The sequence below is a fragment of the Notamacropus eugenii genome, chromosome 2 (assembly GCF_028372415.1).
Source record: "Notamacropus eugenii isolate mMacEug1 chromosome 2, mMacEug1.pri_v2, whole genome shotgun sequence".
NCBI lineage: Eukaryota > Metazoa > Chordata > Mammalia > Diprotodontia > Macropodidae > Notamacropus > Notamacropus eugenii.
In genome coordinates this window covers 75970582-75997626 of record NC_092873.1, presented here as the reverse complement: position 1 = coordinate 75997626, position 27045 = coordinate 75970582, and the positions used below count along the sequence as shown (strand labels likewise).

General features: G+C 40.1%; 1 protein-coding gene across 1 annotated transcript in view; it reads right to left on the bottom strand.

Moving 5' to 3' along the window:
- Nucleotides 1-27045, bottom strand: part of NTN1 (netrin 1) — a 376740-nt gene that overhangs the window by 149609 nt on the left and 200086 nt on the right. Inside the window, exon 3 of the mRNA XM_072641064.1 lies at nucleotides 10997-11185. Within this exon, the coding sequence (XP_072497165.1) occupies nucleotides 10997-11185 (189 nt within the window). The remainder of the gene's footprint in view (nucleotides 1-10996; nucleotides 11186-27045) is intronic.

Below are 27045 nucleotides of genomic sequence, written 5' to 3'. Positions count from 1 at the left end.
CTGCCATATGGCTCAGAGAGTAATATCTGCCTGATGGTTGCTCTGTGAGGGTACCAGTAATGAGTCCTGATGGACATTTCCCAAGGAAGATAGAGGATAAGTGCAGTGAATGCAGACAGAAAACACCAAAAGCATTAAAAAGACTGATTAAAACATAAAGATGAGTATGCAATCTGCCGTTTAGGACTAGTAGGGGCAGTGGACACATCTGGATTTCAGACCATGTAGAAGGGAGGCAGTGGCTTTTATTGTGGAGAAAAGTTAGGACTTTTGCTTCTTTTCAGGTCACAGAAGAAAGGTGTTTGATGATGGGCAGCATAGAAAGAAGCACACAAACACTTGAAAATGTTGCTAATGAGCACCCAAACTCAGGTGGAATATAGTCATTGGGAGATGCTAGCCATTCAAAGCAGGACGATGGATGACATGTCAGAGTCTTGCTAGAAATGGGCCAGGGCACCAGGTGGGAAGGAGTCAATTAATTTACATAGCTGACTACATTGATTAATCTCCAAGGTCTATACGAGTAAAGGACAATGATGACATGTGAACTTGCCTCCAGAGTGAAAATTTTTTTAAAAAAGCAAAACACCAGCGGATTTGCACTGAAAACTTCAGACCTCAGGTTTTCCAGTAGGTCTTAAGACAACATCTCAACAATCTTTTTATTCATTTAGAATTAATCCAAAGTCTATTTTGCTGTGCCTTGTACCAGGAACAAAGGAGAAGAGGACACGTAGCTCATAATCTGTATTAGAAGATAATATATATACATTCAACTGAAGGAAAGGAAAAGGAAAAAAGAGATACAATGAAGAAGATTTGATATTTTTTAAAAATCCCATGTCACAGATCACATATACCACTGGTCTTTATAGCATAATCACCTCATCTCTCCATGCTAAAAGGAAAGAGGGAAAGAATGGACAAGTGAAAACCATGAGATAATCCATCAACTTAATACCAACCATCATACCAACATCCTCCCTCTACTTTGACAACAGTTGCTAATGAATAACAAAAATAAATGAATCCAGCTCTTCTTACCCTGGTTGCTCTGCTCGAAAAGTAGATAAAAAGACAACAGGAAGGGTGAAAGAACAATGCAATGAGGTAAATATCTAAAACAAGGTCAGAACACCAGGGTTCTAGTCCTGGTTCCAGCCACGTGACCCCTGTGCAACTGTTCTCCCCCTTTCTGGTCTCAGTTTCCTCCTATGCAAAATGAGGGAATTGGCCTGCATGAACTCTAAGCTCTCTTCCAACTCTCACATTCTGGGCTTTCATGACCTAGTTAACTACATTCTTACTGCCCCTATTCTGTAGCTGACAAGGAAAGCACAGGTCAAGACAGATGGTTTCCGTAACTTGTATGTGCAATGTGTGTGTGTGTGTGTGTGTGTGTGTATGTATATATATATGTATATGTATATACATATACATATATATATACATATATATATACATATATATACATATATATGTATATATATATATATAAACAGAGGGTGGGGAGAAGGGAGGTCTGAAAGAGAACTGGGGGAGGGAGTGGAAAGCAGGAGAACATAGCCTTTGTAGTAGCAGGGTGAATTCTCACCTGCCAGGAACTATATAAACAAAATTATGAAAAAAAATTGTTCATACAAATAAAATTAGATTAAAATAACTAGAGAACTATTAATTGTCATGGGTAGGCAGGACCAATATAATAAAAATAACAATTTTACCCAAACTAATTTATATTTTCAACACATCTGGCTCTTAGCCCTTCTACTGCTTTCCTGAAGGAGTGTACATTTGATGGTACAATTCCCCCTTCTCTGCTCAAGCTTTGTACTCATACCTGAGCAGCAAGTTTGGGTGTGGTTTTCATCATTTGTCAACTTTGCATTCAAAAAATATGAATCCTTTATCTAGACAGCACAATTATATCACAGCCAGTCTTTTGTCCAACTGTATCATGGCAAGTTCTCAAAAGTCTACCTCGCTGGTCCCGGGAGATCTATCTGAGAACAAATACCAAGTCTGTATATATCACTAATCAGAAATATTGGTAGATAGCACTTATATACTTGGGGATAAGGAAATCCCTCAGACTATCAGCTCTGCCCCAATCTTTAAAATGGGGAAGGGAAGGAATTGATTTATTTTCTATCTTATTTGTTCCTGTGAGAGTACGTGAGTGTGCATATGATTGCTTTAGGGAGTTACTGGGGAAATTTCCTCTTCTGATGAAAATTAGCATGTTTGTTAAAACCTGCCATCTTAGAGAGTTTCCTGGGGGCACTGAGAAATTAACTGACCTGCCAAGGGTCCCACAGCCAGTATATGTCAGAGGCAGTATTAGAACCCATGCTTACTGACTCTGGTGCCATCCCTTTATCTACCATGCCAAAATGCCTCCGATTTCAATATGATTTTTTTTCCAAATTTGTTGTATTTTGTAAAATAGCCCTTTCCCAGACCTCATCCCACAAGAGGATACTTCAAAGGGACAAAGGATCTCAATAACTCTGGCAGAGTAAGTATAACCCCTGGACCAAAAGCCCTTTGGTGCACTCCACAAGTTACTTTAGTAACTGTGCTTCACTAAGGGGATAGGATTGTCACTCTCTTCAGGGAATTAATTGATTAGCATTTACTGAATATCTACTATGTGCCAAGTAGGATGCTGAGGAATAAGTATCTACTATGTGCACTTAAGATACTGGAAAAAGGACCTTTTGTGACTTAATCTGGAATAATGGAACTGCAGACGCCAAAGATCGTCATCATCACCATCGCTGTCATGTGGTCCGCTGGCAAAAAAAAAAGGTACACTGGATTTGGAGAAAGAGAATTTGAGTTCAGATTTGTCCTCTGCTATTAAGTACCTATCACAAGTCATTTAATCTCTCTGGGACTCAGAGTTATACCTTGTAAAATAATTAAACAACATCATATTGAAAGTCTCCTTCAGCTCTAAATCCTATGATGCAGATGATAGATATTCACACAGTACTTTAAAAGTTTACACAGTGCTTTCCTCACAATAAAACTGTAAGGTAAGATATTATAAGTTTTCTTCTCCATTTTTAAGAATAAGGATATTGAGGTTCATGAAGTTGTGGCTTTCCCAGGGTCACAATGTTAGATGTGAAAGAGCTGGAGCTCAAACTTAGGTCATGTGATTTGAAATCCAGTATTCTTTCCACTGCAACACACAGGAGAAAAGATCACACAACTAGTAAATGTCAGAGGCAGGGTTTGAATCCAGAGTACCATTAAGGCCCCTCAATTTCACCATCTGTAGAATAAGGATTTTGAGATAGATGGCCCCTGACATCTCTTCCACCTCCGGATCTGTGATCCTATGTGCTCAGACTCAGAGAAGTGAGATGACTTGTCCATGGTACTAATTCCTCAGCAGGTTTAGATTAAATATATTCTATCCCAGAGAAGATGGCCTTTCCTATAGAATAGGATATAGGGGTGACTAAGTATTGTTCATCACAGTGCCTTACACACAGTTGGCTCACAAGAAGACATTTTGTTTAACTGAGTTGAATCCACATTCATAAAGTAAGATTGGTATAAATGAGCTCCTTTCTAGTTCTGATGTTCTTTGGGTCAATGAATTCAAATGCTTTCAAGGTAGGGTGTTATCTGATGTCAGCATCTCCAGTGATCCACTTCAGCCATCTTCCTGACATGTGCCCTGATGCCACACTCTATGGACCTCCACTGCCACTCTTCAGGTCAAGCTAGGAGTGACTGAGCATAAACCCACGTGGCCCATTTTATCCACCCAATCATACTAAAACAAAAGGGGCAGCTAGGTGGTGCAGTGGATAGAGCACCAGTGCAGGAGTCAGGAGGACCTGAGTTCAAATCTCACCTCAGACACTTGACACTCATTAGCTGTGTGACCTTGGGCAAGTCACTTAACCCCAATTGCCTCATCCTGAGTCATCTCCAGTCATCCTGATGAATATCTGGTCACTGGATTCAGATGGCTCTGGAGGAGAAGTGAGGCTGGTGACTTGCACAGCCCTCCCTCCCTCAAAACAAAGTCAAGTGCAAGTCACATCATTATTTCTCTGATGGCATGGTCTTCTTCGACAATGAAGGACGAACACACACTAAAACAAATCATTCATACTTCTTGGAAGGCATCACAGGACTACTGGATCATAGCTGGAAGGCATGTCAACAGACTCTCCTACGGCTCCACTCAACATCCCTGTAACTTCTCAAATCACAGCCACCATTCTCTTACATGTGTTGTCTTATCCATTAGAATTTAACCTTCTTGAGGGTAGGAACTGTCTCACTTTTGTATGTGATATGTAATAAGGGCTTAAAAATTATTTTTCATTTCATTGTGCAACACAAGGAGTACTGGGTTATTTGTTCTAGAGAACTTGAACCTTAACAGTTTAGAAGTCAACCAAAAACCAGTCACTAAAAACTAAGAAGGCATTAAACAAAGATGCAACAGTCAGTCCAAATACTGATTTATGACCTAGTTCCTTAAAGAGGTTCTGACAAAGATAAGCAAAGATCTGCCTTCTTATCCTCTCAGACTCTGTTTTGAAATAGACCTCTATAGACATATAGTCAAACCCATACCTGAACAAGAATCCCTTCAACACAGTATTTGACAAGGGGTCAAGCAGCTTCTCCATGAAACCTTGAGTTGGGACAGGGACCCATGATCTCCCTATGATCTTTCTACTTTCAGATAAACTGCTAGGAAGTTTTTCCTTATCCCAATCCTAACCTAAATGTACTTGCCTCTTGACAACTTTCACCCAATTTTGAATCAAAGGAAAAAGGCAATTTCTTCATCCATGTGATATTTCTTCAAAAATTTGAAAATAGCCATCACATCCCCCTAAATCTTTTCTTCTTTAGGCTAAATACTCCTCTTTAGCCAATCCTCATATAGCATGTACTCAAGATCTGCTACCATCTTGGTTACTTTCAAGGAATTAGAATAGGAAATGGGATAATATAATTATCTCTTTTGCAAACAATATGATAACACACTTGAAAAATCCCAAAGATGCGACTAAAAAGTTGAAACAATTAATGATTTTAGCAAAGTAGCATTCCTGTGTACAACAAATGAAATTTTACAAGAAAAGATAGTCAAACATGTCTCATTTAAAATAATTCTAGACAGTATAAAACACGTGGGAGCACACCTGCAAAAACACACCTGCCAGGAACTATGTAAACAAAATTATTAAAAAAAAATTGTTCATACAAATAAAATCAGATTAAAATAATTAGAGAAATATTAATTGTCGTGGGTAGGCAGAGCCAATATAGTAAAAACAACAATTTTACCCAAACTAATTTTTATTTTCAACACCATCCCAATTGATTACCTCTCAAGTTTACCAATATTCTTCCTAAAATTTGGTACCCTGAATTGAACACAACATTCCAGGTGTAGTTTGACTAGAAGATGGTATGATGGGACACTTTGCCTCTCTTAACACAACCTAAATTTGCATTCACTTTTGATGGCTTCCATGTCACAGTCTTGACTCATGTGGAGCTTGAGGTCCACTAAAATCTTCCATCTTTTTCAGATGAATGGCTGTATAGCCATGTGTCTCTCATTTTGTATTTGTGAGACTGATGTTTAATCCAAGTTTAAAGCTTTGGATTTATCTTTACTGAACTTCATCATATTAGATTTAGCTCGGTATTCTAGCCTGTCAAAATCTTTTAGAATACTGACTATCCCAATTCAGTGTATTAGTTTTAGCCTCCCAAATCTGTGTAATTTGCAAATTTGGTAAAGCCTGACATGTACTTTTATCTAATAATAATAACTAATAAAAGTAACAAACTATACAGGACTCAGATTCCTCTGGCACTTCAGGCATTGATGATTACTGAGTCATTAATGACTACTCTTTGGGTATGTCCATTCAACCAATTCAAATTTACCTGTTATATGATGTAGCTGACCTTCTGTCTTTTCCACAAAAACAGCAGGAGAGATTTTAATAAATGCTTAGCTAACATCTGGGTAAACTCTACCTGTAGCCTTCATTCATCTACCTCAGAGGACATGGTATCAGTTAAGGTTGTCACAAAGTACTTTGTAACTCTCCAATATAATATGTAATAGTATCACAGTCATCTATGTTTGTGTCTTATCCTCTTAACTAGAATATAAACTCCATGAAGGCAAGAAGCATATTTTAGTTGAGCTCTCTCTCCTCCATTGGCCAGCATGGTCTTTACATGTAGCAGGCAGTTAATGAATGTTTATTGACCAAATGAGATGCAGCACTTGTCCGTGCAAAGGACTCTTCAAATCATCGGAAGTCAAAAAGGACAAAAACAATTAGAACTCTATCAGGCTAGATAAGCCCAATCTATATCCTCTGACTAGTTGCATCCCCTCATTTGGAAGCAATAACAGCAGACTAGAGGATTTAAAAGCCCAGCCCTTGGGTGGCAAAAGTTAAGTTAAAGCAACCACAGTTTAACCAAGAGAGTCATAAAATCGTTTATCTTCATAGGCCATAAATTTTTTCCCTCAAGAGAATTACTGGGACCTACGCAGCTTGACAGTGCCCTGTTCAACTTGAGTTTTTCTTCTTTGCATTAGAGGCAGATACATAGATAATAATTAGCATAGCGTAGTGAAGGATGAAATTGCAAAAGTGAGGTCAAATCAGGAACTGGCTGTGGTGGTTGATTACTATGGTGAATTAGCACATGTTCTCTCAAAGAGAACCTGAGACGTGGAGTTAAGATCTGCCAACACACACTTGCACGGAGCATGACAACTGCCACAACATACTTCCTGGAGAATATTGATTTTACTTTCACAAGACATTGGCTCCTGATTAGATGCATTTACTCAGCTGTGTTAAACCACAGACACGAAGGGGGCATGGGAGTGACTGAAAGAATCAAGCCTTACAGAAATGGTCTGCTCAATGAGATGGAACGTGAGCCTTTTGTAAGGTGATCACATTTGACTCGGAGAATGCCTCTACCCATCACAGATGGTTTGGTAAGATGATAAATTAATATTGTTATCAATGGGGACATGACTTAAATGGTTAAATGGCAACTCCTTCAATGCTCACTCTAAAAAAAACAGCCCCTAGTCTCCCAAAGTCCATAAAGAAGATGAATGGAAAACAAAACCTTCTATCTTTTGACAGATTCCAAGACGAGTATCATTCACAAACCATTCTGCAGAAAAATAGGGGAAATTCATCTCATCTGACTTTGTATGGGACAACAGCCTATGCCAACAATGGACCCTTCCCCATGCTGTGAAATTGCCCTGAATAGCTGGTGAGTGCAGCCTCCTGTTCACTGGCTGAGTTTGTTACATCCCTTTTGTATGTACTAGCCCTGCCAACCCCCGTTTGGTTATAAACTAAGGTGCTGAGGACAGGGGAAGGGGAAGGGAGAAAACAAATGCATTTCTATGAAACTCTCAAATAGGGAACTGCACAATCATGTCTGCAATCTAGTGGTCTTTATCCACAGTTAACGGTCCAAAAAGTTTTGGGTCCACTTTTACCACTTCTCTCAATGCACAGGGGTCCTGGCCCAACTAACCTGTAGCCACATGGCCCCAGCAATTTATGGGTGGGCTCACCCCCTGCAGGGGCCTCCCTGTCCTTGGGAATTCAGGACAGGGGGCCTCAATGGTCATTCCCAAGCACTCTCAGGTCAACTTTCCAATCAAGTAACTAGTACTGGTTTCCTTGTTTTCTCCCTTCTAATACCTCTGGAACAAAATGGAAGTCCTCAAATGTATTTAGAAGAGGTCATTTTGACTCTTGGGGAGTGATTCTTATATTTAGAGATGTGTTTTAGCCCTTTCAGGCAAAGCTTTCAGAAGCAAATGCCCTTTCCCATCAGACCAGTGATCTGAGATCACAAGGTACTCCCCTCAAAAACCTATCCACTCCACCTCCCCACCCCCATACGTTCTCTTCTCTGGTATATTCCATAGGATAGGATCATAAGATTTATAGCTGGAACAAATCTGAGAGGCCACTGAGTTTAACCCTCTCATTTTACAAAAAGTAAACTGAATCCCTGAGAGGCTAGTGACTTGCTCTGGATCACACATATAGTAAATATTCAAGACAGGATCTGAACTCAGATCTTTCTGACTCTAAATCCAATGCCATATCTACTGTGTCACACTGCCTCTCATAAAAATTCATGGCCTGTGTATATATAACTTGGCATTTGGATTTACACCCAAAAACTGCCATGGAAAGATGTGATATCTGCCCTTCCTGAGACAGGTACTACCTTGCCCCCACCCCTCACCCCAAACTGAATTTCTGAAGTTTATGGAATTTTAAGAGATCTCAATTTCTATTTTTGGCACAAATGTGTGGAAGGAAAGGATGATGGGGTGAGAAAGAGGGCAGGAAGAAATTTATTTCTGCCTGTAGAAAAGCAACAAATTAGAAAGCTGAATTACAGTCTCAAGAGGCTGCTCTTACCATTTCTATCAGCCACCCTATTTTCCTCATCTAGGTAGAGCAATGAGGGGTATGTTACTCCCCTTCCCTGACAGCCCTCCAGAAAAGGGAGTGAAGGTGCAGGCTGCCAGCAGCTGGCTGAGTTCAGAAAAGGGCTTTTCAACAACTTTTTCAGCTGACACACATTAATACTAATAGGTTACTTTATAAATCACTAAAAAGTCTTTGCAGTGCTGACGAATACGAAATTGGGGGGGGGGTGCTTTTGAGGATTTGTTGATTTTGTGGAGTATCACATACACAAGGAGAAAACTAAGGGATTACCTGAAGCATAGAATAACTTGTTCTAGATCACTCCCTCCCTAACTGATCCCTCAGGAAAATCTAGTTATTTCAGTTCTCCCCTTCAATATTTAGAGTACTTATGTCAAGAACCAAATTAATTGGTATGGTTAGCTAAAGTTGTTCAGGGAATTAAAAGGAAGCAGAACTGGTTATGTAGGGTGAACTGGCATGACTTGGTAAGGAAGAACAAAAGATACTAATAGGAAAGTTACCAATGCAACAGCGTGCCAGTGTGAACTAAGAGAAACCAGGTTTAACCAGCAAAGAACATGTTGTCCTCAGCATCATTAGACTGTGAAGGCAAGAGTGGGGAAGCTAGAGGAGAGAGGATAGAGACTGGCTCTCTGGCCAGGTGGGAGTTTGTGCATGAGCAGACTGCATAGAAGAGTGAGTTCTCACTCTGGCTTACCTGTCTAGTCCGGACTAGGCTCTCCTTGGCAAGAAGAAGCCATCCTTTATGCATAACATCATTTTGGTCACACAAGGAAATTCCTGGTTAGAAATTCCACTCGGGAGAACTGAAAGATTTCAGATATGCTTCATGCTCTAAATAAGGGGGTCAAATCTAGAAATAGCCTTGACTCAGGAACAATGGGGATTATTCTGCACCAACAGGAAAGTCACAGGCTAGAATTCCTCCAATGATCAAAACCGAGACACTTCTCCATGACCAACCACGAATGTGATGGAAGTAAGCACATGGATATGGGTTCTAATATGGATGTGGGTTCCCTATGTGACTATATGAAATGGTGGAGCAGAAAGTGCACTGAGCTAGGAGTCAGGAGAGCTAGGCTCTAGTTGTATAACCTTGGGCAAGTCACTTAATCTTACTGGGGTTAGACTATATATTCTCCTAAGGTCTATTACACCTCTAATATTCCATGAGAGGCAGGAGGTATCATGAAAGTGTGCTAGGCTAAGGGCTGGGAGTCAGGATCTGGATTCCAATTCTGGTTCTATTTACTAGCATGAACAAGTAACTTAGTCTCTCTTGGCCTCAGTTTCCTTGTCTGTAAAATGACAGAGTTTACCAGATGACTTCTGATGTATCTTCCAAGTCTAAATTGATGATATTATATATTACCCTGAGATCCCATAAGGTCTGTGACTATTTCTTCCCCAGGGCACAGCCTGGCTCCCCAAGGAGTGAGGCATCCTTTTATGAAGTCCCTTCCGCTGTCTGTACTTAAGAGTCAAAAACCTTGCTCTGATTCCTGCTGTTTCTCTGCATGGATCTTTAAATAAATAAGCCTTCTTGGGAACACTTCAGTTCCTTCACTAAGAACTAGGAGAATCTGGTTTGTGGATTTCTCCAAATGTTAATAGAAAAGGAACCCTTCCTGCACCTCATGTGCTGGTTTCATCAAATCCTCTGAGTCATTTCTTCTTGCTTCATTTTCATTGAAGGGAGAAAAAATAAACATCAGAAAGTTAATCCATTCGTGCTTGCTTCACTGAACAAAAATAGATTCTCTCGTCTCCTTTTAATTTTTTGTCCCTAGAAGCAAAGATATTTGCAGATGGATTACACGTTCTTTCTATGACCCTGCCCCCTAAACCTGGGGATCTCTATACAGTGTTCACATGCAGGGACCTCTGAAGTATGTCTGCATGTATTTGGCTTTGTCCCTGACACTAAGCCTGATGAATATGACCCCTTTTCTCCTGGTATGTGGCACACCTGTGCAAAGGAGAGGAAAGAAGAGTGAGGTTTTAGATTGGGATCTGAAAGCTATGCACCTACAAAAATGTATTAAACCTTTCTTTCTTCTCTTTTGAGACTTTCTTCACTCCCCTTCTTTGTTTCTGCTTAACTTGGCCACACTGCCCAAAATAACCAGTGTTAAGTCCAAAAGCAAGTAAGAAAATGGGAAGGAGGGAGAAAAAGCTGGAGGGAGGGGGAGGATGAGGGAGAGGTCGAGGGGGAAAAACAGGAGGAGGGAAGAGGGAGAAAAAGGAGAGACAGAGGGAAGGGGGAGGGAGACTGAAGGACAGGAGGAGGGGGAGGGGGAGAAGGGGGATGGGAGGGGAGAGAGAGAGATGAAACAACAAAGGAAAGAGGACAGCAGAAAGAGAGGATAGAGCTCAATGATCACTCAGATGTTAGCAGTCCTATTGGGGAGTGCAGAAAATGTCTCTGAAGGTGTCCAGAGAGGTTCCCCCTCTACCCCACTCACCCTTGCAGGCCTTCCTGTGAGTGATCGGTTTGTTCATGTCTCGGTAGTAGCCTTCCTTGCAGTAGTGGCAGTGACGCCCCGCAGTGTTGTGCCGACAGTTGAGGCAGACACCCCCGCTCTTGCGCCCAGACAGCTTATAGAGCTCCATGTTGAAGCGGCAGCGGCGGGCATGCAGGTTGCAGTTACAGGCTGCAGGAGAAGCAGAGGGAGACAGTGTTGGTTTGGAAGGCAGCCGTGGAACTTGGTGCCTGAAATGGACCCCCTTCCATTTCTTTTCTCCCCTTCGTTGCTGCTAGATGAGCAACTTCTACGGTGATGAGACCTTCGACGGTGAGGAAATACTCATTTGAGGAAATACTCATTCTTACATAGGCCACACCAGTAAATATTACTGAGCCTCTACTATATGCGGGAGCCCTTGGCCAGGTGTTGGAGATAAGACAAATGACAGTCACATTCCTTAGAGAAGCTTATGGAATGTGTGCCATTGAATTGGAACTGCTCAGGGCTTTCTTGAAGGTACTGGACACAAGAGCACGCAGCAGAAACAACTCTGGCCCCTGGCCAGTTTTACTGCATATCTATGAACTAAGAAGAGTAGCAAAGACACTAATACATTACTACTGGCAGACTGGTACATTGCATCGGTACTAGTACTCACAAGATGTGAAAATAACCAGAGGAAGGTCTCTATAATGTCTGATAAAGCTTTTCTATGGAGAATTTTATGGAACGGTATGGACAAGAATCGCATAGCATGAGATTGTTTTATGATCTGAATCAAAAATACATCAAAGAAGCAATGATGATGATAGCTCATGTTTATACCACACTTTAGGGTTCACTAAATACTTTCCTACAATAATACTTTAAGGCAGGGAGCATATATATATGTATGTATGTACATATATACATGTATATATATGTATGTGTATATTTGTATATGCATGTATGTATCCATATGTATGTGTATCCTTGGATATGTGTGCACACACATATATCACATATATGTTTCAGACCTATAATTTCATTGGTATAGGGAGGACCCAAACGGGGAAACTCCCTCTACCAATGCTGATAGATACCTCCTCTTTAGCTTTTGACTTTATAGTGGCACAGAGAGGTTAACTGAAAGCACACAGCCAGTGAGCTGATCCAACCATTCTGGAGAGCAATTTGGAACTATGCCCAAAGGGCTACAAAAATGTGCATACCCTTTGACCCAGCAATATCGCTTCTACGACTGTATCCCAAAGAGATCATAAAAATGGGAAAGGGTTCCACATGTACAAAAATATTTATAGCAGCTCTCTTTGTGGTGGCCAAAAATTGGAAATCAAGGGGATGCCCATCCATTGGGAATGGCTGAACAAGTTGTGGTATATGAATGTAATGGAATGCTATTGTGCTATAAGAAATGATGAACAGGAAGACTTCAGAGAGGCCTGGAAAGACTTATATGAACTGATGCTGAGTGAAAGGAGCAGAAGCAGGAGAACTTTGTACACAGCAACAACCACAGATTTTTTTCTGGTAGACCTAGTCCTTCACAGCAATGCAAGGACCTAAAAAACTCCCAATGGACTCTTGAGGCAAAATGCCTTTCACATTCAGAGAAAGAACTATGGAACTGGATCGTAGAATAAAGCAGACCATTTTCTTTTTTGTATTATGTTTTGTTTCATGGTTTCTCCCATTCATTTTAATTCTTCTATGGAACATGACTAAGGTGAAAATATATTTAATAGGAATGTATGTGTAGAACCTATATAAGATTGCATGCCATCTTGGGAAAGGAGTGGGGAGGGTAAAAAAGATCTAACATATATGGAAGTAATTGTAGGACACTGAAAACAAATAAAATAATTAAAAAAGAAATAAAGATGATGAATAAAAGATAAAAAAAACCACACAGCCAGTATATATCAGAAGTGGCATTTCAATCCTGGCCCACCTGACTAAGAACCAAGCTCTTAACATAACTTCTCAGTGTATTATTATTCCCATTTTAGAGGTGGGAAAACTGAGGCTTCAAGAATTTAAGTGACTTGCTCATAGTCACAAAACTAGTCATTGTGTGACTAGGGGTTCTCTTTCCACTGCCTGGACCAGATATATAAGGGGGAAGGGGGAGGGAGCAAGCATCTATTAAGTGCTTACTGTATGCCAGACGTAAACAAGAGCTTTACAATATTATCTCATTTGACACATAAGATCCTATCCTTTCCTTGGAGGAGTTTTAAGAGGAAATGAGACATATACACCACTAAGCATATGATACAAAGAAATGTGATGAACATTGCATAGGTGGTAGCTTTTAAGTAGCACTTAGAAACAAGCGTTTTCCACTTACTAGAGGTTTTCATGTAAAGGCTATTGGGTGTGAAGTGGAAGGGATTCTTATTCATTACAGGTTGGGCTAAATGGCCTCTGAGGTCCCATTCAACACTGAGATTCTGTGAAGGAAGCAAGTCCCCTGGCCCCTGACCCCTCTCCTGGGAGCCCAACCTCATACTTCCCCAGCCCCAAAGCTAGAAGACACTGGTATTTCTTTGCCATATGTACCTCAGATCAACAAAGAGGTCTTTTAAAACAACTGGTCACACAAAAGACAACTAAGGAACAGAACATCAAAAGGTCAGTTTCTTCTCTCCCCCTCCTTCTCCGCTTTCCCCTCTCTTCAGAGCTATCAAGGACACCTCAAGTGGCAATTGCAAGAACCTGGTATACGGTAAAGTATTTTATGCTTGTTTTCTTTGCTCTTTATTTTATTTTCTCTACACAAATGGAAAAATGCCCTGGGTAAGGCAAGCCACATCTGGACCTTTCTGCTCCACATGGAGGTGACACTCAACTCCCTGCCTGTCACCAGCCTCCTCCTCCAGAGAGACACCTTAATCCCTGATTCCTTCCTGTTTATCTCCTATTTCACTTGGAGAGAAAAATATTTGGTATTTGTTTCATTATCAAATTTCAAACTGAGCGGAAAAGGCAGCTTTATTATGGCCAGGAGGTCAGGGCTCTAATCTTGCCAACAACCTAACACCCCGGGCAAGGCCAAACAACAGCTAAAGATAACTGGAAGAGAACCATGGAATCAGAATCACAGCATGTTATAGCTGGAAGAGGACTTAAAGGTCATCAAGTCTAACCCCTTCATTTCACAGATGAGAAAACTGAGGCAAGTCACATATCTAGTTAGGTATCAGAGCAGCGACTTGAGCCCTGGTCTTAAGGTTCTAAATCCGGTGTCCTTTCTGATACACTGTAGCTGTCTTCATTTAAGTTAAACTTGAAGGGTCAGAGAAATCATCTATTTAATTCTCCTTCATTTTACAAATGTGGAAACTGTTCTATGGAAGGTATATACATAGATATTGGTCAAAAGCTGCACCTGGACAGAAATCTGGTTCTACAACTGAACAGAAGGAGAAGGTACTCTGAATGGCACTTGGAAAATAGTGCAATGTTTTTAATGACTGTAAACTTCTTCCTATAAAAAACACTTATCTTAAAAAAATCTCATCTTTCTAAATTCAATATTTTCCTAATGACACTGAATATCTACCAAGTCATGGATTACCCAGTCTCTGAAAAATTAAGTTTGTAGGCACCCAAGGAAATGAAGAGAATAGATAGTATGTGAACATTCTGTAACATATATAATAAAGAGATGCACTCTAGATATGGTGAAAGAGATATAAGAGAGATGTGGAAGCAGACAAAGATGTGGACCAGACATGTGGCCAAAGTGAGAGGTAGTTAAATTTGGGTAGTTTGAGAAGGAAAGTATCCAAAGAGGTAAGGGGTAGTGATCACGAAGGGCTTTGTGTCATGCTTGAGGTGCAGCTTGAAGGAAGAGAAGTATTCTATGAGCACAAGGTAAGATGGGAATATATTCCAGGCATGGGGAAAGTCACGTACAAAAGTACAGAGATGGGAGATGGACTGTTATGGGAAGAACAGAAAGAGGGCCAGTTTATCTAGACTGAAGAAAACAGGAGAAAGAGTAATATACAATGACAGAGAAAAGAGAGGACTGGGAGGATTATGAAAGGCTTTGAAAGTTAAATAGGGGAATTTGTATTTTATTCTAGAGGCATAAGTTGACTAAGTAGGGAAGGGATATGATCAGATCTGCCTTTAAGGAAAATCACTTCAGCAGCTGTGTGGAAGATGAGTTGAATTGGAGAGAGAGACTCAAGACAGAGATCAATTAGGAGGCATGAAGAGGTGATAAGAGCCTCAATTAAAGTAGCCTTTGTTTAAGCAGACAGGAGTCAGATGTGAGAGATGTTGTAGAGATATAAATGACAAGATTTTGTACTTGATTGGATATGTGAAGATAACAGGTAGGACAAAGAATGAGAAGTCAAGGATAATGATTAGGTTAAGAATCTGTGAGAAGAGTGGGGCCCTCAGAGGAAAAGAGAAGTTTGGAAGAAAGGTGTTGGTTTGTTTTTGTTTTTTTTTTGAGGGGAAGATAATGTGTTTTATTTTGGATATGTTAAGTTTTCAGATATCTCCAGAACATCCAGTTTGAAATATGCTACAGGCAACTAACTGATGATACAGGGTTGAAGCTAGTAGGAGAAATTGGAGAAACAGGCAAAGAACAGAGATGATAATTAAACCCAGGGGAGCTGCCAAGGTCCAAAAAAGAGAGTTTAGAGAGAAAAGAGTTGGGGGCCCTGAAGAGAGCTTTGGGACACATTGACAGTTATGGAGCATATGGATGGTGAACCAGCCAAGGAGACTGAGAAGGCGGTGGCTATACAGAAAGGAGGAAAATAGGAAAGGAAATATTACAAAAGCTGTAGGAGGAGAGCGTGGTCAACAGTATCGAAGGAAGCAGATAAGGTGAAAAAAAATGACTAAAATAAAGACCATCAGATTTGGCAATTAAGAGATAATTGATCAAGTTGGAAAAAGCAGTTTCAGTTGGGTGATGAGGTCATAAGGCAGATCACAAAGAATTGAAGAATGAATGAAAAGAAGAAGTAGAAGTAGAGCATAGACAGACCTTTCTAGGAGATTGGTTGATAAAAGGAGGGGAAATTTACACACACATGCATATTTACATACATACATATATGTACATATCTATACATAGATACTATATATACATACATATGTATGTATGTATATCTATATACATATAGATAGATAACTTGAGGTCATGGTAAAAAATTTTTTATTTTTGATTGCTAAAGACTTGGGTATGTTTGAAGGCAGTAGGGAAGGAACCGATTGATAAGAGAAGGTTAAAGTTCAGAAAGGGAGAGAAGGGTGATTGAAGTTGAAAAGGGGGAATAAAAAGGATCAAAAGTACATGTGACAAAAAAGGGCCGCCTCATTGTCAGGCAGAAAGGTTGGGCACAATATCAAAGGATTTTGAGAAAAAGATGAGGAGAAAATATGGAAGTCATGTCAGATAGCCTCAATTTCCTAAGTAAAGTAAGAGGGTAAGATCTTCAGTTAAGAAACAGAGGAAGGAGAAAGGGTAGATGTGGGAGACTTCAAGAGAAAGAGAGGGTTTGGAAATGCTTTTGTGGGGTGGGAGACAGGGAATCAATTAGAAAAAATAAAAGATTGCCTCATTGCACTGAGGGCCCAGCTGAATTTGGAAAACATGAACTTGTAATGTACCCAGTCAGCCCAATGATGTACTTCCTCCAACTCCATTCAGCAAAACATGTGAGTAGGAGTGGAGGAGGCAAATGTTGGGAGTGATGTAGAGTTGAGGTTTGGCAAGAGATGAGGAATGATTGACCAAGCAAACAAGGGAATCATGTGCAGAGAACTAAGTATACAGATAAATTGTATACTATAGGACCAAGACTGGAGAGGGAAGAAATTGACATTAGAGAAGGGGTAATGGTACTGAGGGGTTAGGGTGGGGAGGGTTGGGGTGCGGGGGTAGGAGGATGAAGAATGGGTTTAGAAAGGGTAAGGTACAGAGAGAGATGGGATGATAAAAGGTTATTGTCAGAAGAGAGTCAGTTTTTGATTAAGGGAGTGGAATTTATGGGTAATAGTATTTATACTATAGTATAAATAGCATTTATGGGTAATAGTAAGACTCAGTGTGCGACCATCCTGATGTATTGCTGAGTTGGAATGGAGAAGGGGAGAGAGAACACCATAAAATTTTAGGAGATAAGAATTGGGAAGTTAGGGGGCTTAAGGGTACATTAACATGGATCCTGAAGTGACCTAGTGTAAAGACAAGAGTCGAGAGAAGAAAGTGGTGTTAAATCTAGGTGTTAAATTCCTTGAGGAAGGAAGGAGAATGACCTGGAGGCTGCTATATAAACAGCCACTGTGATTTGAATTGAGTAGAAAAGGTTGATATTGTAAAGCTAAAATGTCCTCAATTGTGAAGATTCCATTGCCTTGAAGTACCTCTCCTATTTTGGATGAACTTCTAAAAATCTGTAACAATGAGTTAGCCAACATATCTGCCAGTTTTTTTTCAGTATCCTGGGTTGTAACTCATTTGGACTTGGTGACTTAAACTCGTTAAGAATATATAGATGCTTGCTTATCTCCCTTTTTATCTTTAATACAATGAAATACAAAAAAAGTCAGTAATGAATGTATGAAAATGAAGAAAAAAGTATTTATTAAGCGACTATTATGTGTCAAGTCCTGTGCTAAACACTAAAAGCAGGATAGTGCCTACTCCCATTCCAATTTGGGAACAACATTTTTAAGAAGTTTTAGCTGCAAGTTAGATGGAAAGGCCTGGTGGTCCCTAGGATAGAATAGTAAAACAGAAGGTAGTGGATCTCCCTTAATATCATTTTCACTGGTAAAAACTATACCTGTTTGTGATAAACCAGCCATGTTCACATGGCCCTTGCCTGTACTCTAGAAACTATTCTTATTTCCTTCCCGTCAGAACCTTGGACCTAGTCCCTGGATCTTAGAGGCCTGATAATGGAGATTTTGCCTCATGTTGCCTGGAACCAGACCTTCACATCATGTCCTGGCCAGATTCACACCATGAGGCTTTCAGAAGTTATTGGTTGCTGAGAATGCAGCAACTGGCACCTGTGGAGACAGTTGACAGACCACATCTCCATAAGGTTAGCTCCTCTGGAAATGGCTGCAGCACCAGCTGATAGCAAAATTGGTAGGCTGGGGGCACTGCAATTCCTAGAACCCATGACATCTGGATCCTAGGCTGATTCTATCAGTCTGAGGGAAACTGGCATAGGGAGGTAGTCGTCGAGGTGGTAGAAGTGGTGATGGTGGCCTGACGTCTTTGGCAATATTATCTTCTAGATATCCCTCAGGACAACTTCAGCTAGATTAAGCTTGCCTATTGTGTTCTAGGAATAGTAAGGGATACAAAGACAAAAATAAATGAGTCCCTTCCCCCAAAGAGTTTATTTTCTACTGGAATAGAGGGGACAACAAGATGGAAATAGTTAAGTAAATATACACTACAGTTATTCCTTCCACATCACGACTTTCCCCATCATAGCTTGGGTTTCAATATATTGTGAATCAGCATAAGAAATTAAATGGGAATTTTTTGGAGTTTTGCAGAAGCCATGAATGCCAGCAGATAACACAAAGCCTATGACCAAACACAACTCAAATTTTACAATAAGGTACTGACTATAAACAGACTTCTCTAGTACAAAAGAAGGGCCAAAAAATTGTATCCAGATCATGGGGGCCCACGCCCCTAACCTCATGATGTGGAAGGGACAAATGTATATAACAAATAACTTAGAAGAATACAAAGAACTCAGGGAATTCAGGAAAGGCTTATTGTAGTTACTTGGTCTCTTGAAGGGAGCTCAGCATTCTGAGAGGTTGAAGAAAGGATAGTTGCTAGGTGTGAAGAGCAGTGATCTACAAGAAACAGGAAGATCATCAGTTTGGCCGGACGGGGATGTAATGTCAAGTCAGTAGAGAAGGATAGGTTGAAGTAAAATTGAAAAGGGCTTCAAATGCCCAACAGAGGGATTTATATTTTAACCTAGAAGAAACATGGAACTAACTCTTGAAGCATTTTGAGCAAAGTAGTGAGATGTTCAAAACTCTGCTTTAACTATAATTTTCACAGCTATGTGGGGGATAATTAGAGAGGAGAAGAAGGAAACCTATTGGGAAGTTATTACAGAAGTCAACATGGAAGGTAATGGTAATCTGAAACTAGGGTGGTAGCCAAGTATATGGAGAGAAGGGGAAGGATGCCACAGATATTTGGAAGGTAGAGTCTACAGGAAGCAAAAAGAGTGCTACACCTGGAGTGAGAATACAATTCTCACTCCAAATTCTGGCTGTGCTACTTATTATCTGTGTGATGCTGGGCAAGGTGATAATGCTCTCTAGGCCTTGGCTTTTTAATCTCTAAAGTTGGATCATATGATTTCTGAGGTTCCTTCCAACTTGAGCTCTATGGTCTTATGACTGACATTTCTCCATTTAGCTACAACTTCTTCATATCTTTTGGTTTCATTTATGAGACTAGAGACCCAGGGAAGGAGTAATATAGCAGGAGTCCTGAAACGCTTGGGTTCACTCTTCCAGCACTTAGAAGTGACATGATGGGTAAGTCACCTAACCTCTCTGATGCTCAGTTTCCTCTTCTGTAAAATGAAGATAATGACATTTATGGTGTCTACAAGTTATTGTGAAAATAAAATGATATAATATTTTACAAGCATTTTGTAAACCTTAAAATCTCTGTAAATATCATCTACCAGCATCCCAGGAAAAAAATTCTACATCTCCACTCTCTGACTCCACTTCCTCACTTTCCAAACCATTTCTAAAACCCTTGCAACTTGTCTTCTAGCATTTAACTTAACGTATTTGTTTCAAGGTTAATGATTTCTTAATTGCTACAGAAGCAGGCATTTCCTTTTGATCTTTTTTCAACTTTGGAAACTAATGACTACGTGGATGATCTCTCTTCCCTCAACTTTTGTAATACTGCTCCATCCTGCTTCTCCTATTTGTCTGAGGACATCTCAGCCTCCTTTGCTAGAGGAGCGCCTCCCAACTATGGATGTTTTTCAAGTTCTGTGTCCTTGGACCTTCTTATCTTCTCTCTTTATCTCTTTTGATCATATCATGAGTTCTCATGCATTCCATTACCATCTCTATGGGGATGATTCCCATTTTAATAAATTCAGCCCATTCTCTCTCTCTCTCCAGAATTCAAGTTCCACATCAACTCCCAACTGGACGTCTTAAATCAGCATGTCAAAATCAGAAACATTAACTTCCCTAAAACTCACCACTCTCCCTAATTTCCCTATTTCTCTCAAGAATATTTTGTCAGTCCCTCAAGTTCGAAAATTCAAGAATTCTGCACTTTCCCTCACCTTCTTTATATGATTAGGTTCCACATCTTGTCAAGTCTGCTTCAAAATCAATCAATCAATCAACAAGTTGAAAGCCAAAGCCAGCTCCAGAAATCTGGCATTTGAAGAGAAATCAATGCCTTAGCCTGCCATATCAGAAGAAATAAAACTATCCAGGGAAGTCAGAAATAGAACCATCCAAAGATGTCACATAAGAGAGGGCTTGGCTCCATATTTCTTACAAATCAAAAAAGCTACTGAAATAAGCTGGGGCTTGGGGGCAGAAAAATAATAAAATAGATTAAAATCCTTAGCTAATGTGATTAAAAAGAGAAATACTAAACTGCCAGTAAGAAAAACAACTTATGAAGAATAAAGAAAATTATTGAAAACAATTCTGTCCAATTACATGACAGCAAACAGATACCTTAAGGGAAATGGATTAATATTTACAAAAACTATGAAACACCCAGATTAACAGAACAAGAAGCAGAGAATCTAAATAAACCAATCTCAGAAGAAGAATTTGAACAAGCCATAAATGCTATTGTTCCAAGAAGAATTAATTCCAATTTTAAATAAACTGTTTTCAAAAATAGGGGAAAATGGCATCCTACCAAATTCTTTCTATGACGCAATATGGTCCTGATACCTAAACTAGGGAGAGAGCAGTCAGAGAGGAAAAAAAAGAAGAAGAATATCAATGAAAATATACTGAATAAGATATTAGCAAAAGAACCATAAGAACATGTTAAAAATACTACATAATATGACTAGATGAGATTTATGCCAGGAACGTGGGTTACTTCAATAGTAGGAAAACTATACACATAACTGACCATATAAATAACAAAAACAAAAATCAGTTTTCATGTTAAAAAACACTTGAAAACATAGGGATAAAGGAACTGTTCCTTAACATAGTAAACAGTATCTAACTAAAGGCATCAGCAAACATTATCTGTAAATGAAAAACACTAGAGACTTTTTCCAGTAGGATCAGGGGTAACAGAATAGCAATAGCATTTCTATAATGCTTTAAGGTTTGTCCAACACTACGTATATTATCTCACTTATTTTGATTTTCCACAACAAGCCTGTGAGATAGATGTTACTAAGGCAAAGATGAATTAATTTGCCCAGGTTAACAGAGTTTGTAAGTGTCTAAGGACGTATTAGAATTCAAGTATTTTGACTTCAAGTCCAGCAATCTGTTCACTGTGTCGGCTGTCATCATTATTGCTAATATGGTTTTGAAAATGCTAGCCATAACAATAAGATAAGAAAAGGAAATTTAGGAAATCTATATAGACAAAATACAATTATCCCTTTTTGTAGATGGTATGGCTTAATTAGAGAATCCTAGAGATTATGAATAGTAACATCAACTAACTTAATGAGAGAATTGGGATATGAAATGAACACACAAAAATTTTGTCTTTCTATATATTTCCAACAAAACTCACCAGGAAAAGATGGAGAATAGAATATGACTTGGAATCTGCTTACCAAGACAAACGTAAAAATTATGTGATTACGAACACTAAACGCTCTTTACAAAGGGAACTTAACTTGCTAAGAATTAATTGATCATGGTTGGCATGTGCTAATATAAAAAAATAATTTTTCTACCTACATTAATTTATAGGTTCAGTGCCATACCAACCAAATTACCAAACCCAACAACCTTGTGAGGTAGGCACTATTATGATCCCCAGTTTTCAGAGGAGGAAAGGCTTTACTTTATAAAACTAAACAAAATTATAACAATTCACCTGGCAGAACAAAAGTCAAGAGAAAATAATGAAAAAAAAGGAGGAAAGAAAAAGTACCCAGAAGTACCATATATCAAACTATGCTACCAAGAAGGAATCACTTAAACGATTTAGCAATGATTAAAAAATATAAAACTTAATCATTGGAGCAGGTTAGGTACCAACATCTGTGAGCAACTGAATAGTGATATAATGCCAGAGGCACCAACTAGTGGGGTACAGATGCACTAGTCATCAAAATCTTTTGGGGATATTTGGGAAAAAGCAGGATTAGACCACCTTCCTATACTGTATACCACAGTTTCAAATGGATGTGATGGAGATATAAAAGGTCATATCACATAACAAATTTAAAGGCAAATGGAAGGAGATAACTTTTACAGCTATGGGAAAAGGATACAGGCACCAGGAAAAAGAGTCAATGGATAAGGAAAGGTTGAAAATTGGGAAGAGAGAGGGGATGAGAAAAGGAACAAACTCGCAAATCATGGCATAGCAAGGAGCAGAGGAATTTCATCCTCTGACACTGGAGAAAGAGAGATGGGGAGGGGCAAGATAAACTGAAATTTTGTGAAATATGGAATTGGGAAGAAAAGGGTGCTCATGACAGCCTCAATTTGGAGGGCAAAGTAAGAGGTGAGGGGCTCTGCTGAGAGAAAAGGGAGGCAGAAGAGGTGACATTTTGGTTAACTTGAGAGAAAAAGCCTCGACATAAAAATCTCTCATAGTCATCTCTTTTCTCTTACATTGCCATCATCTTAATTTAAAGTCTTTATTACCTCTTAAAATTACCTGCTAATCGGTTTCCCAGATTCCAATCTCTCCTCTCCTAAATATCTCCATACAGCTGCCAAAATAATGTATGGAAAGTACAGGTCTGACCACTTACATCACTGCCCTGCTCCAGAATCTTCAGTATTTCCCTATTGCCTCCAGGGTAAAATACAAACACCTGGGTTTGGCATTTAAAATCAACTATGGTCCAGCTCACCTTGCCATCAAAATGTGTTGGGAAGAAAGAAATGAATGTGAAAGATGTTTGTTCCAACCTGTTCTCTCATGCAGTTAACCAATGTTCGCTACTTCTCTCCCATCCCTCCTTAGCAGAATAGCTTGTCTCTTATTTTGCTCAAAAAATTGGAGCTGTCACATTATTCTCACTTATGTCTCTAGGTTCTAACAAACCAAGCTGTTTCCCAAACTCAGCTTTCCATCTCCTGCCTCAGTGTCATTTTATGGGCTGTCCTCCAAGGCCTGTTCACCTTTGTATTCTAGAATCCACTTCTTTCCAATCTCCCTTCACTGTTAGTCCCTCTTTCAATTTACTTACTTATCAGGGTAAATGCTTCATCCAGTAGAAATGTAAGCTTTAAGGTAGAGACTATTTTTTGGGTGCTTGTTTTTTCTTTGTATCTACCCCCACACCCCAAGTGCCTGCCTAGCCTAGCACGTACTTGGATCTACAAAAGTGCTTGTTCAATTGACTTGAATTGAATGTCAAAATTGATTTGATTCACTTCTTTCAACCATACATCTATTTATTTTTAATTCAACAAAGATCTCTAATTTAAAGTATCAACAGGCAAGCTGATGCTTGTAGAGGGTAAAACTGGACTATTTTTAGCTCCTTGTGTTCTCCTTTTTATCATCTCCAGGACAACCTCCAGTAAAAATAAAAGGCCTAAAAGTGAAATTGTTTAAAAATACGAATTTTCCTGGATCTTTGTTTATAGAATAGTTGATAGGGATAGGATAGTTGATTCAAAATAAAATGGCCAACACATGGATCAAAGTGAAAGAAAAAATGCAAAACTTCTCTTTTTGAAAAGGCTTTCACTAAATCAAAAGCATCAGTCAAGGAAGCTGGGGTTTCCCTTCTAGCCAAGGACTGGTTTTAGATTCAAGATAAGTGCCAGGAGATCAGTAAGTCTGTGTTTATTGAGCGCTTAGAGAGCTTTAGGCAAGGCTGAACACAAAGTAACCTTCTGTCAACAGTGCTTGTGAGACCCCTAACAGAGCTAAGCAAACACTAGAGGAACAGGTTCTTCACACCTGTGTCTGTTTGGAAAGCCAGCCCCCTTTTGTCAAGCTGTTAGACAAAGGAAGCTAGAGGAACCCCTCACCTCTCTGTCCCCCACCCCCTGCAGACAGACTCTTTCCCCTTTGGATGACAAGAGCTTCTAGAAGAGATACCCCTAAGGTTTGGTAATGCTGCCCTCTTTTGAGACACAAAACCAGAACTTGGGAGGGAGAGAGGAGGTAGAAAAGGGAGTACAAGGTCAGACTACCCTGGCTCCTACTAAAGCACCAGGGGAGATGTGGGGAACAATAAGAGGATATTTTGTGAGGCCATAAAGCATGGTGACATACATGGTCAAGGTTAGCAAGGTGAGAAGTCACTCCTGTGGCCATGCACCGGACTGGCACAGAGACAGTCTATTGTCACTTCTCCCTACCCCCACCCCCTGTGTACTGTAGCTGGTTCTGTCCCTGGCTGGTTCAGGGCCACTGGGAAGCTACAGCAAAATGTCAAATTTGCCTGTTCTCATGTCATATTTTCCATTGACTTTTTTTTCCCTGTAAACATCTCAGCCTTCTCTTTCCCCCACCCTAAGCCTCTTTTTCTTGTTGCTGGCTGTCTCTAGGAGTTTGAAATGGTCTGCTCCTAACTCTTAAAATACCAATTTTCTCTTATGAGAAATGATTAAGAACTTCCCCTACTGAAACAAGGCTTCTCTCTCCCTTTCCTTCCTGCCTCCCTCTCCTTTCTTCTTCTTATCTCTGTCTCTCTCTCTCTGTTCCCACCTCCACTTTCCCTGGATGCTTTGGCTTTTGCACTGTAATGGAACTCAGAGACAATCTCTGTTACCAAGCAGCATCTCTCTGGTCTTACCCTTATCTCCACTTTCAAAGCCACAGATCCTCATCTCCTCAAGCCTAAGGTACTACTAAAACTTCTTCTGGAGCCCCAGACTCGAGCTTTTCCCCTACCAGTGTATATATGCACATTCCAGGTTCATCTTTGTGCCCCAGCCCTCCTCCCCCCACATTAGACCTTAATTTCCTTGAGGTCTCAGACTCTCATTTTTTTATCTTGCCTTCACTAGGCTTGGTTTGGCACAGTGCCTTGCAAGTGGGAGTTAATCAGTTCTATGCATAGAATAATTTTCCTCACACATTGCTTCCCTCTCATCACTCCACCTTCAATGGCTCCCCAGTGCCTCCTAAGAAAGTCCAAAGCACTTGCTTTCAAAGGGCTTGGTGGCAGGAAGGTACCCTGATATAAGAAGGTCAGGGCACCTTTAGCCTTCTTTAGTCCTAAAATGTACTCTTGGACTAGACACTCAACCCCTCCTGACTTTAATTTCTCTGTCAGTTAAACAGGAGAAAAATTAAATGGCTGCTAGGAATGGGGTAAGGAAGAGTGATTATGAGCTAAACCTCTTCAGCTCCAGTGAAATTATTTCCCCACCCCCACCCCCCATTCCCTATCCCACAAGCAGCTTTAAAAAGCCAAGGGACTTCTTTCATATCCCTGCTTCCTAGAGGGAGCACACACGCTTTGTGTGCTTCATTAAACAGACACATGGGGGCTAATTTGCCAAACAACTGAGCCAAGCTTGTCTCCCAACTCCCTGAAGTCATTTCCCAGCTATGATCTGTCACATTACTGTATTTGGAACTCAGATGAGGTCTCTCTCTAATTCCAGTTCGGGTGAGGGTAGGGGTGGGGGGTTGGCGGGGGGGAAGGGGTAGAGGCTGGCAGGAAGTGATGCTTAATTATTGCAATCAGTTCTATGCCTCTTACACAAAGCAGGAAAACATGCAACTCCCATGAAACCCCCCCCCCATCCTTTTCACTGAGCATAGATACCATATGTGTTCATCCAACTGCTTTGTGCACTGACTTGATTCATCTGTTTTTAAAAGTACTAATTCAGTAGTCAAGATATCTCTTCTGCTGATTGGTCACCGTTGTCAGTGCTGAATTTCCAATCTGACTTCGGATTCTAGCTGTATGACCCTGGGAAAGTCACTTAACTGCTATCTGCCTCAGTATCCTCAACTGTAAAATAGGGATCTACCTCGAGGGTTGCTGTGAGAATCAAATGAGCTAATATACAGAGCTTGGCACATATTTGGTGCTTAATAAATGCTCCCTCCCTATAAACTCCCCAAAAGGAGGTATACTTCTGTCAGAAGACCTGGATTCAAATCTCCTTTTTGACCTTGGGTATAATAATAATTACAACAACAAAAATTAATAGCAATATTACTTTAAATACACTTTCAGAGTACTTTATGTATGTTATCGGTTTCCTCATCTGTAAAAGGAAGTGGTCCAGACTCGATAATCTCTATGTTCCTTTTAAGCTCTAAATACTATAAATTTCCCTTGGTATGTGGCAACGTAGTGTTTTGTGTTCACTTGTGTCCAACTCTTTGTGACCATGTGGAAAATAGCATGCAAATATTGTGCATGAGGTTTTCTTGGCAAAGATACTGGAGTAGTTTGCCATTTCCTTCTCCAGTAGATTAAGGCTAACAGTGTAACCCCTGTTTGTGACTTGCCAAGGGTCACAGAGCTAGTTAGTGTCTGAGACCAGATCTGAACTCATGCCTTCCTGGCTCTAGGCCCAGGACTCTATCCACTGAGCGACCTAGCTGTCTCAACAGACTGTTTAGTGCTTAGCAAAGGCAGTCTGAGCTTCATGATCAGTTACAGAGCAGGTTCAGTGACATCAGAACCACTTCAGATGAACCATGTCAACTTGAAACTACCTTGGTCCCTCTCTTAATGCAGCAACTACCTCATTACCAACTATAACCAAACACCTGCTTTTCCTCTAAGGTCTCCTTCCAAGACTAAGTCCCTTTGAAAGATATGGCAGAGTAAAAAAGCATAGGCTATGTGAATTCAATCAGTACCCAAAATCCTAAGGGA